Genomic DNA, 17320 nt, shown 5'->3' on the forward strand with positions numbered 1-17320 from the left:
TTATATGTTGAATTATCATTTGGGTTTGTAATAATCGGCTTGACTGAGTTATATTTTAAACTCAGATGTGATCCGCTGAGACATTAAAATGATTTCGATTTCATTGAGATTATTTTGTGTTTAACGATTTTAAGATTTTGAGTTTTTAAGCTCGAAATTTTAGGGTCGTTACAATTCACTCTCATAAACTGTATCTAAAACCACAGACAGAAGCATATCCAAACCCCTCCAAAACAATAACTACAAATAAAGCTTATTCCTTTCATCACAAACCCAACAAGCTCACCCCTCATTCCATCCCCAAACCCCACTCGAATTGGGTATCACCCAACTGAGAAATAACACCAAATTATCAAATGGGTAAGATTAAATTCAATAAAGATGGTACCTTTCTGGTGAGATGTTCACCAGGGATGTTGAAGACTCGTCGGGGCGGTACTGGACCAAAGCAGAGATCTGAAGTGGAGAGGAGAAATTGGAAAGTATGGAGGCAGCAGGTCATGTTGTTGAGGTCGAGGCGTGAACGAGGTCGTCGCGGTAGGAGATCAGCTTCTGGAAGTCGACGGTTCCAGAAGAACTCGCCATTATTGATCTGGGATTCGCCAGTAGTGGAGAGGTTGATCTTGATTAACTCATGGAGAATAACAAAACTCGAACCCTAAAATTGAAATCGAGTAAAAACCTAGTGTTGAGAAATCAAGAACTGTTATTTACCTTGTTAGCAAACTGAGGAATGGATTGAAGATGAGATCGTGAAATTAGGGTCGGAGAGCAGCGTCATAGGAGAGTAGCGTCGTCGACCTCGTTGTGGGTGGAGCTTTTCAATTGGGTTTTTTTTAGCAGCGCTAGAATGAAACCCAAATTTTCTGTTTGGCGCTTAAAGATTGGAGCTGGCGCATTTGGAAAGGATTTGCTATGGTTTTGATTACACACTGAAATTTATGGGTAATTCTTTCGGAAAATTCAGTATTACACACGGATTTATGTGAAATATAAGTTATATTGCACACTGAAATTTATGGGTAATTCTTTCAGAAAATTCGTAGATTTTTGTGTTAGTTTTTTATTACACACAGATAAATGTGTGTGTTATATCACGCACGGACAACAGTGAGCATAATATAGATATAACACACGGAACTCTGTGTGTATGCTTATTACACACGGAACTCTGTGTGTATTCTTATATAACACTGATTTTAGTGGTTATTGTAAGTTATATAATTTCTGGTGGACCCTTGTTAGTTTATTTCACACGGTTAATTGTGTGAATTGGTATATGTCACTGATTTATAATGGTCAGTGTGAGTAAAATCAGTGTGAAAGCTATTTTTGTTAGTAGTGATATATACGAAAAATCACAAATCATCAAATATAAATGCACTCATGAGTCAATGGACGACCCATCTGGTCGTCCCAAAGAAATATAAAATAAAACGCTCATGAGATATTAAGTAACTCTTCTGGTTACCCAAATGCATTTATATTACGGGTACCAAGAACGCTGGTACACATATGTTACCCCTCTCGTAATACACCGCCGATATTGGATAGCCACCCGCTACCCAACATCCAAAACAATCTGAGTACCCATGAGCAGATAACCACCCGTTACCTCACATGCAGTACTAAGGCAGACAGACTAGAGCTCTAACTGTATCGTAACTTTCGCCCGGCCAAAGGCTAGGTTTCGACTTGCCAAACACGTACAATAATCTCACATCATATTGTACCAAACATCAGGTCCGAAGACAAATCACATTTTAACAATCTCAATGTTAAAATCACGTACAATAATCTCACATCATATTGTACAAATCAAAATCACATGCTCGTTATATCTTGTCATCAATATGACATCATCACAATAAATCATAACAGTATACTATATAGTAAACTATATATATATATATATGTATTTATTTACCATTTATACAATGCATATATATATAATCCACTATATCATATACATGTCATAATTTATAAACACGTCCGAAGACAAAACGTTTAACAAACCCCATTTTAAAATCACATGCACGTCATTGAAATGACCTATCTCAAATGAATTCATAACTATATTATAGCAAACCATATATATATGTACTTATTACCATTTATACAATATATATATAATCCACTATATTGTATACATGTCGTATTTCAATATTTAAACTCTTGCAAAAAATTTGGAATCACCGCAAGGGTAGATTCGTAAATATGTGAGATTTTACTCACCTTATCGTCTTGAGCGAAACTCCAAAAATTCCGCAGCTAATTCCTTTTCTTGATTTATTGGTCACCTTGAAAAGACAAAAAAAGAATTTAGAAACGTTTCGTAAACCTTTAAATGCCGAAACAGTAATAAACTGTTACTGTTCAGCAATTTTTGGTTTTTTACGAAGTTACTGTTCACGGTTACTGTTCATGTATTACTGTACAAATACACAAAATAATACGTATTTCTGTACGTACACATATTGTTTACGTATTTCTGTACGTATACATAATGTTTACGTATTTCTGTATATATACATACTGTTTATGTACGTATACATAATGTTTACGTATTTCTGTACGTATACATACTATTCAAATGTAAATACAATCTCAGTAAATAAAATTTACTAAATTACCTTTTACAAATTACTTTTTACAATTACTGAAAGTAATTTATATTTATATTTACCGTACGTAAAATTTAATTTACATTTACCGTACGTAAATAAAATTTACTTTTACATTTACCGTACGTAAGTAAATTACCAAAATACCCTTCTAGAATACTGTTCACACCGCCGCACGTGGCGGCGCGTGCGGTACACGCGCCACCTCCGGCAGGTCGCGCGTGGGGCCCACGCGCCGACTCCGACACCGGAGCGTATCACGTCACCTCCGCCCTAAAAACCATCCTCTCCTCCTCCTCCACCTTCCTACGGTCTCCGATCACTCCTAAGCTACCCCACGCACCCCCACGCGCCGCCTCTAGGCGGCGGTAACCCTCTCCTCCATCCACCTCCGATTCTCCACAAAAACCTCCACAATCAATCCAACAACATCACAACTCATTCAATTACACAACCATTACCTCTATCACGCCGTGGAAGCACCGGAGGATCGCCGACGAGCTTGAACCAGTCGATCTGGGCTCGGTGATGTGCAGTGAGTCTCCACGACGGCGAGAGACAGTGCGTCGACCTCGGGGTCGACTGCAGGAGGTCGTGCGACGCTCGCTGTGCTGGCGGTGTGGCTCACGGAGGTGCGGTGGTGGAGAATCGGCGAAGGAGTGAGATCGGTGAGGGAGAGGGAAAGAGAGAAAGGGAGCTCGGGCCGAGAGAGAGAGAGAGGGAGGTGGAAGTGAAGAGAGAGATAGGGTTTTCCAATTATGGAAACCCTAATCTCATAATTACTCTATTTATACTAGTTTCCAAATCGGAAACTAACTTCCGACGTTAATAACTTTTACATAAATCGTCCGACTAGAAAGCGTCACATACCCACGAACTCGTATCGACGAGCTCTACAACTTTCGTGAAGGAAGTTTTTACAAACGAGCGACGGAATAAAAGTCGACATATACGTTGCGGAAACGTAACGTTTCTCTAATTAAACGTTCCGAGAACGTTTCCGTTTCTCGTTTCATAACGTCGCAACCAATCACATTCATTTTAATTAAAATTCGCAATTTTAATAGAATTCAAATCAAACTAATATTGTTTGAAATTTTAGGGTTATTACATTTTTTGTAGGTCATTTTATGTAGGGGTGTCATCTCTGGAAGAAGGTTTACCAGCTTCTCAGTGCTGCACTTTCCGTGGCAGTGTAGCAAAGCTAGATGTTAGAACTGGTGCAGTCATATGGCGGACTTATATGCTACCGGACAACGGCGGTAGATTGAACGGTTACTCAGGAGCTGCAGTATGGGGAAGCAGTCCTTCTATAGATGTGCTGCGGAGACATGTCTATGTAGCAACTGGGAACCTCTACACAGCTCCACCTGAGGTGCTTGAATGCCAAGAGAGACAGAATAACCAGACAGGAACACCTACACAGCCTGACCAGTGCACCGGTCCAGATATCCACTTCAACTCAATCCTAGCATTGGATCTTGTTACCGGCAGGATTGTATGGTCTAGGCAGCTAGGTGGTTACGACATTTTCTACTTTGCTTGTTTGATACCGAACAACCCCGACTGCCCACCAGGACCTAATGATGATGCTGACTTTGGAGAGGCACCGATGATGCTTACCATACGCCCTAACAGAACAAGACGCGATGTTGTGGTGGCTGTGCAGAAGAGTGGGTTTGCTTGGGCTCTAGACAGTAACGATGGAAATATTGTCTGGTTCAAGGTAAGCTGCTTCTTGCAAAATATAGATAGGTTTTTATGCTCTGATAGACAACTAAACTAAGCTGAAATTTGCAGTCAGCAGGACCAGGTAGCAATGAAGGAGGTGGGATATGGGGTGCAGCCACAGATGGTAAAAGGGTGTACACGAACATTGCCAATGGCCAACGACAGAGGTTCACTCTAGCACCATCAAACCTAACAACAACAGCCGGAGCATGGGTGGCTCTGGATTCGGATACCGGGAAGATTCTGTGGACAACCGCAAACCCAAGCAACGACAGTGCTCTGGGACCTGTTACAGTAGCCAATGGTATTGTGTTTGCTGGGTCTATAGCTTCAAATGGTCCTCTATATGCCATGAATGCGACCACCGGAGAGATTTTGTGGTCAACTATTACCGGTGCTTCAATATACGGGGGCGTTTCAGCAAGCTATGGGTGCATTTACCTAGGAAATGGGTACACAGTTGGCCTGGCTAAGTTTCATCCTACATGGACTGGTGGTACTTCACTGTTTGCTTTATGCGTTGTATGAATGAAAAATCTCTTCCGAGACTTCTTGGAAATGTGAATAATCAACATGTTTTCTAGGAACAAAGATGAAAATAAACCATTTCAATGGGATGGAATTTTCAGTGGTCTGCTGGTAGTTACTATGTTTACAGTTTACTAGTCAGTTTTCCATGTAGATGCAACACATGTGAGATCCTCTGATATCAACATAGTAATTTCCATTAGAAAACCGAAGAATTTAACATGCACTGAAAATCAGAAACACAAGGCCTCATAATATAGATAAGACGTAAGAGTATCAGTAACATCAAGCAGCAAGATCTACATAACAGACACTACTGTCAAAGAAGAGAACAAACTAGCTAGAAATTTAAAACACACCTATTACTTAACAAAATAGATCGCGGTGCTGGTAACAATTGTACCTTGGAGCCAACAAGGTTGTATAAAACTTAAAAACTGCAGAGCATCAAATCTTTGTTTTAAATATCTTGTTGCCTGCCTTTGATACATTCCATGCAATACTGCTGCCTAATCCAATTCACCTTCTCCACTCAGGTTGGATCCCCTTATCTGATATTGGCAGTACCAACAATTATATCAAGAAATTTCAAGCGGTTAAAGAAAAGCACCAAAACGAGTATGAATTGAGCTGGTTTTTTGAAAAGACAAGGAAAATGTATATATAGCAAAGATTACCAAGACAATTAATCAATAAGAAAGCAACAAGAAAGTTCAGTATAAAATATCTATCATGGAACTAAACTCTCACTAAGAAACCTAAACAGAGAGGAAACAAAAATGACGAAAAAATGGAAACCAGTCATTAAAACAAAATCATAAAGGAAAAGCACAAGAAAGTCCATAGGTTCACAACTTACCAAAACCATCCCTTGAAGATGAAAATGATCTGTCAGTTCTGATTACTCCTTTGCCTTGAACCAATTTTTGCGCTCGTGGAGAAAGTAAACTTAACTTGGTGTTGGTTGAAGACGACAGAGAATGTCGTCTGGTCAAAAGATTCTTCTCAACCATGTCTCGTGCAAACCTGGGAGAGCCCTGTCCTTTCAGCCTAGCTCTGGCAGATTCAGTTGGTGCCATGTAACTTGGAACTCTTGGTGTGGTCTGAACCCCATTCTCCTGATGCTCAAACATCACCGGTAAAGACGCCCTTCTCAGGCTGGTTTTCTGGTCCTCGTTACTAATAAAGTTGTCTGAGGTTAGAACCTCATTTAGTGCTTGAACTTCTTCACCTTTTCCGTTGTTCTCCATTGATTGCATGTCACCAGAAGAATGGTCGCCTAAACTTTGCAATGTCTCATTTGTTGGTGTCAGTTCCATACATTTTTCTAGATCAGACTGTTTGGGGTCAGCAACATCGACTTGTTCCATCTTTGGAGAAATCTCACTAGTGCATGGCTCTGAGTCATCAAGAGCAGCAGGAACTATAATTGTTTCTGTACCGTGCTTTGGTATCTCTTTAACAACCTCTGACGGAACCTCCTCCTTGGAATCAGAAACCTTCTTTGTGTGACCAGAAACCTCCTCAGGATCACAAACCTTCTCTGCCTGACCAGAAATCTCCTCCCTGGAATTAGATACCTTTTTGGGATCAGAGACCTTGCAATTAGAAACCTCCTTGGGACCAGAGACTTTTCTAACATTACTTTTGACCTTCTCAACTCCATTCTGTTGATGTCCCTGAACTGAGTTCACTGGATGGGTTGAAACTTTCCTCATATTTTGTTTAGGCTTCTCAGAATCTGAAGTGACACGAGTTGGGCCATTTTCATTGGACAGTCTCCGGACAGTTCTTTTTGGCTTAGCTGGTTCAGTTTCTACTGTCTGAATCTTCTTGTATTTTCCACGAGTCTTCAAATCAGGTTTTTTCTTTAATTGTAAAACAGGTTCCCAAAAGCATGATCTGGTCCAGCGGTCAAGCCATACCAATGATGAGTTCGGGTCCTCTGGTTCATATTGGAGACGTAGAGGAATAGCAGTAGGCAATGATGCCAGAAGCTGAAAGTGAAAATTCATAATCAATTGCAAAGTTTGATTCAGCAGTGCAAGTACCAAAAAGGTACATGATATAATCATCTATCATGTCCCCTCCAATAAAAACACCTAACTGCCAGTGTTATTAAGTAGCTTTGAAACTTGTGTTTCAAGGCATAAGTATCATGACTCTCCATATTCAGGTAGGAACACAAACGTTCTTGCCATAGAATATATGCCTAGGGGTTCACTTCTACAGTGCGGTACCCGAAAACATTACATCCCGACATCTGAATAGATGTAACGCACTAAGTCTCACATTGACATAACAGAATCGCTTCCTAATAATATATATAAATATACCAATACAAGCCACCAAACTATAGCGTGGCTACCTTAGTTATGACATACTATTTCACATGGTAACAGCAACTCCTTTAAAACTAAATAGCACCGACCACATGTTCAAAAAATTTATTGGTATAAAACACAAAATTGAAATCATAAGTAAACTTGATATACCCTTGTAGACATGTGAAACTTCCATACTCATATAGTCATAGACAAGTAGAAAGATAAGCACCTTCTAAAGTGGGAAGAAGAGCACAGTGCCAACCATAGTATTAATGCATTAGCCATATGATTCAGATTGTGTATCACGGACTCCCAAGCTAAATTCATTCAACTTTCCATAATGAAAATTTAAGAAATGTATCTTTATAAGTAAATAAACATGTCAGGGAAGAAAAATTTAGGTACTCACCTTCTGAGCAAAAGCATATTTTGAAAGCCTCTCCACCTGGGAAGATGCACTTACACCAGAGTAATCAAAACATGTATCACCCTGATGCATATAACAATGTTAGTGGATGCCAAAAGGATATAATTAAAGTTAAAAAAGCACAGCATGAAACAATAAAGCCCTCTCAAAATGTTGGAAACACATCAGCATTATATACGCAATATAAACTAGCAGTCATATCATGTATGAGACTTGCATATTACCTCAAATGTATGTTGATTTATCAATATCACCGATACACATAGCTATTACTTCATATCCATTATCAGAACATGTTTGGCATGAAGTATATACACTATACTTTTGCAATTTGCTCCAATCGAAAAGCATTGACAAAAAGCTCTAGCAAAATGAAATTGAAAAGGTAACCAGAATTCACCTGATATATTCTATGCACCGCAACCCCAATATCAGATTTTCTAACATGCTGACCACGAATCAGTGCTTGAAACTTTACAATCCCCTGGACACATAATAATGTGGATACAGCCTGCCTTCTAACCAGATGACCACGAATAAGTGCTTGCAGCCTTATGATGCCCTTGAGGGTTCGATATGCACGGCGAGCCTTCAACAATAATTAAGCAAATCATCAGTAGCCATAAGTGCGGACAGAAACACAATACTAAGAATCCCATAACACACATTACTTAGCATGAATATCAACAATAAGCAGAAAATTAATGAGTTAAGTACCACATATCCTCTATAAGCACTCTGTGCCTTGGTGGCAGCTTTCTCTCGCTTGATTCTCTGAGGTTCCTGAGACCCTGAACTAGACATATCTTGTGTCTGCCCGTCTTCCTTTGCCAATGCAAGTGTAATTTCACCATTTGGTACTTCAGCAGCTGCCCTGATTTCTGACTCGACTCCTCTACTAGTAACAACCGTCTCAACCAATGGCGGTGATATCACCGGTGCACTGACAGTGAACTCAGGCACAGACAACTTCGAAGACACCACTGTCTCCCTCTTACTTGCAGACTTCTGCGCAAAATAGACAGCACAACATCAGAATTCACATTGCATTCCAATCGCCCGCCGAAAACAGTACAGCAAGCATCTCAGCGGTATTACCTCTTTTCCTTTGGACGATTTCTTCCCGAGAAGCAAATTCTTGATCCATTTCCCCGGCGTCTTCCCCATCGCAAAAAGTCAAATCCAGCTCCTACAGCTCAATGCACACAACCTGCATACACCACATACTCAAATCGAAAAGCTATACGGCCGAAAAGATACCGAATCAGATGGAATCTGGACCAAAATTCCATTAAAATATACTGAATTAAAAACTCTACCATTCACATTACCGTTATAAAATAGAACTACAAAATTAGAATAAATTAAATAATTAAAATATAATAAATCGTAGTGAGGGTTTAGTATGAAAAGCAAGAATGTACATTGAGGAAACAGACCTAAAACACAAAGCATAAATCCATCGCAAGATTGAGCTTCACTCGATCTGAGTGTGAGCTCAAACCCTAGGTACAGCAAACGAGGAGAAACGAGAAAATGGAAGGAGAAAAGTACCATAAGGCGAAGAATGCGACGCCGTTTTGGTTATTCCGGTGCGAAATCGATTGGGTCAGTGCTCGGCGCTGCCGACTGAGCTCTGCTTACTGTTCGAACCCAGCTGGAATTTTTGTTTGGCTAAATTGGAAAGTGTAGTGAAAACTAGAGAAGTGGGGGTGTGTATCCGCCAAAGGAGAGGAGAATACGGCGTCGTTTTGATGGTGGGCGGATATCGTGTGGACCTCGGTGAAATTTGAGTTGGCCCAAATAAGGGCCCAAATTAAATTCAGATGGCATCTGAACTCTCAAGTAGGGCGCACTTGCTTTATCTTCTTAATGAATAAAGTACATTATTCGTAAGCTGATGTGCATATATGGTTTTGGAAATTAGGGTTTGGAAAATTGTTTGTGTGTCAATTATATGTTTGATAGTCACATCAAACCTGTTAAGAAAAGTCTGACTTTTTAAGTCCAAACATCCCTCTCATAAATGAAAAATAAATCGGAATCTTTATAGTTTATACGTAAATTACCTTAATATAAGTTACCTTTTGCAGTATAATTAAGTAGACATAAGCATATGGTTGCTTCCACCTCAAGTGTTACTATCTTAGTGCTTATACTTATGATAAAACGAACTTTTCTAAACTTTGTAATATTCTAAGATTGGAGGAGCCAATAATGGATTTTTAGCCTCCAAGCTAGGCTTCATTATTGATTATTGATAATTATTTCCCATAATTAAAAGCTTGAAAATGATGTGAGGATAAGCCTTCTTATTTCAAGCATCTTTGTTTGCTAGATGATCAATTACTCATCTCATCATTCATGGATCAAACTTTTCCGAATAATTGGTACATTATATGCAAGTAGACTTTCATTATCAGTGTTAACTTTTATTAATTTCTTCTTTCTCTCCAGAGTCCAGATTCCATAACAAATCGTCTTTTTGCAAATTGGAGCAAACCCTGTTTCCATACGAAAGAACAAAACACGCTAACACAGATAGGTAGAAACAAATGTCAGCTGGCAAAGAGAGGATTTGGTGTAGCTAAACCCCTTATTAATCTAAGTCATTAATCTTAATTTGCATATATTTCCTAATTCCCCTCTCTTTTCTTTTGTCTCTGACCACCGACAGTCCCACAGAACCTCAGCGGGCTTCAAGCTCCGTAACACAAAACGACATACGTATTAGTCGTCATACCACACTGAGCTGGATGATTCCGATGGGAGTGACACCGACGCATGGCCCTTATGGTCATAGGCACCATACATGTTTGAAAACTGAAACTACACATCGACATGATATATACGACTCCTTACGACTAATAATAAGCACATTGTATCTTCACGTAAGAGTGGTAAGACTAATCGAACAGTTTTGGTTCTTGCATGAGTTGAAATCACCAGTTGCACCATGATCGATCACTGTTTCTTCGCTGTTCATAGCCATCTCCTTTATTCCTCGTAACTTTATGATCATGCATGATATGATCAACGAGGATTTCATGAGCCTGAAACCTTAAAGGGAAGCTGGCCTAGCTCTATCACGAACTGCACGTGCTACCGGCGCGTGTGTTTCTGATACTACTCGCTGGGGGGGGGGGGGTTTACCCTAATAAGCGTGGTCAACATCTGGGTTCTCTCAAATCTCAACGTTACGTTTAAATCAGAGCTCAGTTGACTTAAAAGCCAAGCAGTACTGCATGCAGGAAATTTGTTAACGATGAGAAATAAATAAACCCTGAATTTGCTGGGTTTAAAAATATGATAGTTAGTTGGCTCGCATTGTCTCTTTGTACTTGACTCCTCACTTTCCACACTGTCTTTCATGTTCAAGTAGCTCAGAATTTCCAGTCCTTTTCTTTCTGTTCACAATAATGAGAGCTCTGAATCAAAGCTGGGTGCTATTACAGTCTAATCATTAAAACTACGTAAGTAAAATCCTTCCTTGTCATCCCAGTACACCAAACCGAGATCCTTAATTGCTCTCATCTTCTACTAACTCTCCTATTCTATTCATTTCCACAATCAGTTTGATATTCTAAGTAAATCCCAGAAGCTGCTTTTTACTCTAGATTAGGTATAACAGGCAATACCCTTCTTTTATTTATCACGGTTGGTGTTCTGATCACAGTTTGTGCTAGCTTGAAGTTTTTGATTTTCAGTTGAACCCCTGTGGTCGTTGAGTTCAATCCAAGCAATGAAGAATTTCTGCGTTTGTTCGAGTTTGTTGCTAGTGATTTTATCTCTGTTTCCTTCAAGTTCAACAGCTCAGTTAACGGCAACAGAGAGCCGTATCCTGTTCCAAGTGCAAAAGCTTCTTGAGTACCCTCCTGCTCTGCAAGGATGGTTTAACTGGACCAACTTCTGCTACCTTCCTCCTTCTTCATCTCTCAAAATCGTCTGCACCAATAACCGCGTTACAGAATTAACGGTCGTCGGAAACAAGACCTCCCCTTCTCGCCTCCCTCCAAGTTTCGTCATTTCTCAGCCGACTACTCTGTCCAGAAGCTTCTCAATTGATTCATTCTTCACCACCGTAACGAAGCTCTCCAACCTCAAAGTTCTCAACCTCGTGTCTCTAGGCCTTTGGGGCCCGCTGCCGGCGAAGATCAACAGGTTCCGGTCGCTAGAGCAGCTCAACATTAGTTCGAATTCCATCTCCGGCTCTGTTCCTGCTTCACTTGCTTCAATGAAAAATCTGAGGAAGATCAACTTGGCTGATAATATGTTTAATGGGAGTGTCCCGGATCTTGAGGGCTTGGCACTTCTTGAAGAAATCAACTTGGGGAACAATCATATTGGACCTGCGTTTCCATCATTGGGAAATAGCCTTGTAAGTCTTATACTGAGAAATAATTCTGTGAGATCTGAGATTCCCAAAATGTTGACCAGCTTTGATCAGCTGCAGCAGCTGGACCTCTCCTACAATAAGCTTGTTGGTCCTATACCTTCTTTCTTGTTCTCCCTGCCTTCACTTCAGTACCTGAATGTGGCTCAGAACCAACTCAGTGGGGCTCTTTCATTGAACACAACTTGCAGTGCAAACCTTCAAGTTGTGGATATTTCACAGAACCTTTTGATAGGAACACTGCCTTCCTGCGTTAGATCAAAGTCGTCGAATCGGACGGTCTTTGATTCGTGGAACTGTTTGTCTAGTGGAGTCTCAAAGTATCAGCATACCTATAGGTATTGTCACAAGGAAGCTTTGGCTGTTAAGCCTCCCGTTAAAACTCAACAGGAGGAGTCCAAAATTAAGATAGGGGTTGTGCTTGGTATCATTGGTGGCATTATTGTTATTGCTGGAGTCATAGGGTTGCTGATTTTGCTCATTATCAAAAAAGTAGGAGATAGGAAGAAAAAAAATACATTTGACAGCAGACCTCATCTCGAAAAATTTACATTCCAAGCATCCCAAATGCCAAACTCAGATGCAAGTAAGGCCCTCTTATCTCCCTTATATATTTTGTCAATTGTAGTAGCAGTCCTGTTTTGAACTTTGAAACTTTATGAAGCTAACATTATTTGCATTTTCAAGGGCATGTACCCCAGATGATGAGACTGCCGACCCTTGGTCTGCCACCGTATCATGTATTCACATTGGAAGAAATCGAGGATGCAACAAACAATTTTGATGCTTCCAACCTAATGGTTGAAGGATCTCAGGGACAGGTATTGATTAGTAATGCATAAAATCTGATTTGAGTTGGCTTTGAATGCGTGTTACTTAATCTCTGCTCTATAAATAGGTCTACAGAGGTTGGGTGAGAGATGGTGCAGGGGTGCTAGTAAAATGTGTGAAACTAAAACAGAAGAATATGCACCAAAACTTAGTGCAGAATGTGGAAGCCTTGTCGAAGCTAAGGCATAGGCATTTGGTCAGTGTTCTTGGACACTGTACTGTCACTTATCAAGAACCTCCTAATGCAGCTACCACTGTGTTCATTGTCCTTGAAAACATCTCAAACGGGTCATTGAGAGATCATCTCACTGGTAAGACCGTGAGAGCGCATTTGGTAAAGATCACATCATCAAGAAAAAGTCTTAAACCAAAAAGGTTTCTCATATGCTTTGCTTAAATTTGCAGACTGGAGAAAGAAAGACTGGCTGAAATGGCCACAGAGAATGGCTGTTAGTATTGGTATCGCGAGGGGAGTACAGTATTTGCACACTGGAGTAGCACCGGGAGTCTTTGGAAATAATTTGAAGATGGACAACATATTATTGGATGAAAGTGTTTCTGCAAAGATCAGCAATTATAACCTTCCATTTCAGGTGAGAATAAGAGAAGACATACATAAAATGGATAATGCTTATCATTCTGATAAAGAATTGAATTGATCTTGCTATTAAACATTGCATTTTGGATTTTGCAGATTGGTTCAAATGGTCCTAAAACCAGTGCTGAAGCCGAGAAGGAAGATATTTACCAGCTGGGTGTGATCCTACTTCAAGTTCTTACTGGCAAATTGATCAAATCAGCAAGTGAAGTGAATGAGCTAAAACTTGAGGTATTGACTTAGTCTACTCATCACTTCTCTTATCAAACGATTTAAAGGAAATTTATTCATAGGCTTATTTTGGTCTAAACAGCTCGAGAAAGGCTTAGCAGAAGGGCAATCAAGACTACGACTTGCAATAGACCCCTCTACTCAAGGCAGTTTTGCATACCAGTCACTGAAGACTGCCGTCGAAATCACCATTAATTGTCTCTGCAGAGACCCAAGCAAGCGTCCTTCAATAGACAATGTTCTCTGGAATTTGCAGTACGCAATTCAGGTTCAAGAGGGATGGACCAGCAGCGGCAACCTCAGTGCACAAATGTAGTAGTGTAGGCTGTATAGCTTTGTTTAATCCCCTGTCCATACAAATAAAATGTATATGCAGTTCGCAGCCCGCGTTTGCTGTCGAGCAATCAATTTCTATACAACTTTAGGTTTCTCCCAATCTTACTTCCATTGAGCTGAGTTTGTACCTTCTGTCAAAGTTAAGAATAATCATGTTTGATCAACTCCCTGCCTCCCATACAACAAAGTAAATTTTAACATGTATGCGAAACTGGTCCATAATGTATATAAATTAATAAATATACGAGGTCAAGTACCATACAAAAGAAAGCCCAAGCAAACATTCACAAGATCAAACGTCGAGTACACAACAGAATGGTTCTAAGTTTCAAGTTATTTAAACATGTTGTTCCACTGATCTCGGAAGGCTCCAAATTAGGAGCAAGGGTTGTTAATCAGCAGTCCAACTCTGCTCAACAATCTCTCGGATTCTCCTGTTGTATTCACGCTTGTTCTCGCTGAACATACGCGCAGCTTCAGAATTTGCTGGAGAGTTCGGGTTTGGATCACACAGCAATGACTGCAATCAGATAAATAATATGAATTAGAAAGCTTCATTTATCAACAAGGTGGTAGTTGTGTCAAATGCTATTTCCATTCTCAAAGATCTACATGCTTCTATAGTCTTTGTTCATTAAAAGGAGCAACAGTTGTGACCTCCTTGAGATGTTTAAAAATACAAGATAATTTTGGAGCCTTGTTAATGTAGTTCTGTAAAGAAGCTAGTATGCTACAGAAGCTTTTGCAGGTATATCTACAATGAATAACCCAACTTAAAGATAGTAGCCATGATTTCACAGATGGCGCCTAGCAATTTACATGCTATCACATGATGCAATTAAACAAGAGATGCAGAAAATCAATATGACTAATTTTAAATGGTAACAGTATATCAAATACCTGAATCGAGGTAAGGATAGCTGCTACATCATAAATAGGGCTCCATTGATTCTGTAGGATGTCCAAACAAATGCTTCCATCCGCATAAACTGGAAAGAGGCAAATCAATGACAAAACTTAGAACTTGAAAGAAATATAAGCTCTTTGAGTTGTGATGATCAGTTATTCAATAACCGACTAAAAATGTTTTCCAGTTTCCCAAAAAAAAAAAATAGAAGGACAAACTTCAATGACAAAAGAAGCAGGGTATGAAAGAAAAGATTAAATACTGATGAAACTACAGTTAAAGAGAATATATGGTGCCAAGTGTACATAAAACACAAATCCTGCTCAAAGCCCGGAGTTAAGCCAAAAGAGTTTACAATAATTCTAGCATACCAAATCACTTGGGACTTATTTATGAAGCAGAAAATCATCGATCACATACTTCGTATGTGGATATATACATATACATGCATTGAAGGAACCAACATAAAACATGTGTGATGTGTGTTTATATCTGAAGTTTCTGATTCAAACTTACTGTTAGGGTGAAACATTCGGGAAACAAATCGCACTGTTGGTGGCTTATTTGGATAATCCTCCGAAAATTGAAGAGTCAACTTGAACGTACCTGAGACACAAATATATCTTAAGAGGCTAAGCTTATTTGAAAGAAGAAGAATCTACTTGTGATACAATATAAATCTCTATTCAGAATGTAAAAGGAAGGAGAACAGAAATTCACCTCCATCCCACGGGGTGTCATCAGGCCTGCAATCAACCAATCAATTGCATAAGTAAAAACTAATAAAGCTGTACTGAATTTCAAGCAAAAACATCAAATTGAAAAAATATGAATAAAAAAAGTGTCATCTTCATCCAAGACATACCCGAAAATAACAGCATTCCAAAGCATAATATTATTGTCTTGAGGAGCACCGCTTATGCCAGCAGGAGGGTCCTGCTGCAACCTCTTGAAGTCCCTCATCAGTCTCTTCCTTGCAGGAGTCGACATCCTCACCGCCTACACATGTTCCCGGACAAAATTAAATCTCAGAGAAAGTACAATACAGTTCAATACATTAGAAATTAAAACACACATGCAGCCAAAGACAGACGAGAATCAAACTTGAACTCAAAAGAATCTAATTTCAACTAGAAACCGCTACAACCTAAACACATGCTCCACACTAAACGCTTATGAGCTGAATCTTGATGATCCTGAGCTCAACTAAACGATTCACTCATCGGAATCATGACATCTGTGACTGAATTTCAGACTAACTTGGATCCAAAAACCGTAGTCAACTAGTTGCTACCAAAAATTCGAACTTTGCGAAAAAAAAATTAACCAAGATCCACAACCTAATCTCCTATGGCTCCTCAAATTTGCAATCAAAACCAAAACCTTAGGGTTTAGTTTTTTCTTGTATCGCAATCAACAGATTTAGATCTTCTTTCACAATCACATCACATAAACACCGCAAAAATCAGAGAAGCACGAATCGAAATCACAAAGCAGACGAAAACAGAAAGCTCGGAATCAAAAAGAGTCACCTGTTAGCTGACGGCGAGAAGATTTCAGTTATCGGAATCTTCACAACCGCGGGAACGGTGAGGCTCCGCAGCTGAGGAAATTTCCCGCAAAGCGGAGGGACGGTGGATTCGAAGGCGGTGCCGGAGAACGATTTCCACGGTGACCGGCGATGGAAGAGAGGAAGAGAGAGAGAGAGAAAAAGAGATTGAATTATTTTTAGGTTAAAAAGTGATTAATGAGTTGGAATCGTATTCATATATAGAGGGATTTCTGGTAGTCTTTCTCTTTGGGTCAGCGCTGTTTCTAGTTTTCAATATTTATACTGTCTGCTTTTACCGACCTTCCAATGATAACATCATGATGTAACCACCATATACTATAAATTGTTTTTTTTTTCTATTATTATTTTAGGAGGGTAAGTTTAAATGATCTTGTGTTTACGATCATTTAGCGAATGTTAGTTATCATTTTTATCTAAGTTTGTATGAAAATGATAACACATGTTCAAGTATTTGTTGTTGAATTTTAAGAAATGTACCTTATTTTGTTACACATCATCGTATCCAAAAAGACAACATTATAACTTTATTTTTTTTATGGGCGTAACAAAGCAACGGAGATTAGATCTATAGATTTGTCCCGTCATTTAACGGTTACGCTAGGAAACAATAATTATGAAGTCTTGTACCAATTGAGTCTGAGCTTAATAGTAGAGACCAACTGAATGAACCCTAAAGCTTCAATTGATTTTGCATGATGTAAAGTTCATGTCATCATTATGAAAGAATGAGTAAGACTTTGATTCTCCACTGATATAGAACTACTAAAGAAGTGAGAACATACTAACATACCCGCGACGGAAACTATAACGAATC

At 39.4% G+C, this 17320-nt stretch overlaps 4 protein-coding genes across 4 annotated transcripts; 2 read left to right on the forward strand and 2 right to left on the reverse strand.

The window, feature by feature from the left end:
* Window positions 1–413: 413 nt before the first annotated feature.
* On the forward strand, window positions 414–4883 carry LOC126792461 (uncharacterized). Its single transcript, XM_050518877.1, has 3 exons — window positions 414–616; window positions 3747–4350; window positions 4425–4883. Exons 1-3 carry the CDS (start codon window positions 414–416, stop codon window positions 4881–4883), a joined length of 1266 nt encoding a protein of 421 aa, XP_050374834.1.
* A 283-nt stretch (window positions 4884–5166) lies between these two features.
* On the reverse strand, window positions 5167–9339 carry LOC126792765 (protein IQ-DOMAIN 29-like). The gene is made up of 8 exons (XM_050519238.1): window positions 9192–9339; window positions 8736–8847; window positions 8355–8645; window positions 8038–8226; window positions 7620–7700; window positions 6404–6880; window positions 5743–6361; window positions 5167–5434 (listed from the first exon to the last, which is right to left on the reverse strand). The coding sequence occupies exons 2-8, from the start codon at window positions 8802–8804 to the stop codon at window positions 5403–5405; spliced, it is 1758 nt and encodes a 585-aa protein (XP_050375195.1). The 5' UTR covers window positions 8805–8847; window positions 9192–9339; the 3' UTR covers window positions 5167–5402.
* Window positions 9340–10804: 1465 nt separating this feature from the next.
* On the forward strand, window positions 10805–14157 carry LOC126792762 (probable LRR receptor-like serine/threonine-protein kinase At1g14390). Its single transcript, XM_050519234.1, has 6 exons — window positions 10805–12616; window positions 12718–12851; window positions 12929–13172; window positions 13267–13454; window positions 13556–13690; window positions 13773–14157. Exons 1-6 carry the CDS (start codon window positions 11380–11382, stop codon window positions 14004–14006), a joined length of 2172 nt encoding a protein of 723 aa, XP_050375191.1. The 5' UTR covers window positions 10805–11379; the 3' UTR covers window positions 14007–14157.
* Window positions 14158–14238: 81 nt separating this feature from the next.
* On the reverse strand, window positions 14239–16648 carry LOC126792783 (ubiquitin-conjugating enzyme E2 2). Its single transcript, XM_050519262.1, has 6 exons — window positions 16466–16648; window positions 15799–15932; window positions 15654–15679; window positions 15450–15539; window positions 14927–15015; window positions 14239–14546 (listed from the first exon to the last, which is right to left on the reverse strand). Exons 2-6 carry the CDS (start codon window positions 15921–15923, stop codon window positions 14418–14420), a joined length of 459 nt encoding a protein of 152 aa, XP_050375219.1. The 5' UTR covers window positions 15924–15932; window positions 16466–16648; the 3' UTR covers window positions 14239–14417.
* Between the last annotated feature and the right edge of the window lie 672 nt (window positions 16649–17320).

The sequence above is a fragment of the Argentina anserina genome, chromosome 4 (assembly GCF_933775445.1).
Source record: "Argentina anserina chromosome 4, drPotAnse1.1, whole genome shotgun sequence".
NCBI lineage: Eukaryota > Viridiplantae > Streptophyta > Magnoliopsida > Rosales > Rosaceae > Argentina > Argentina anserina.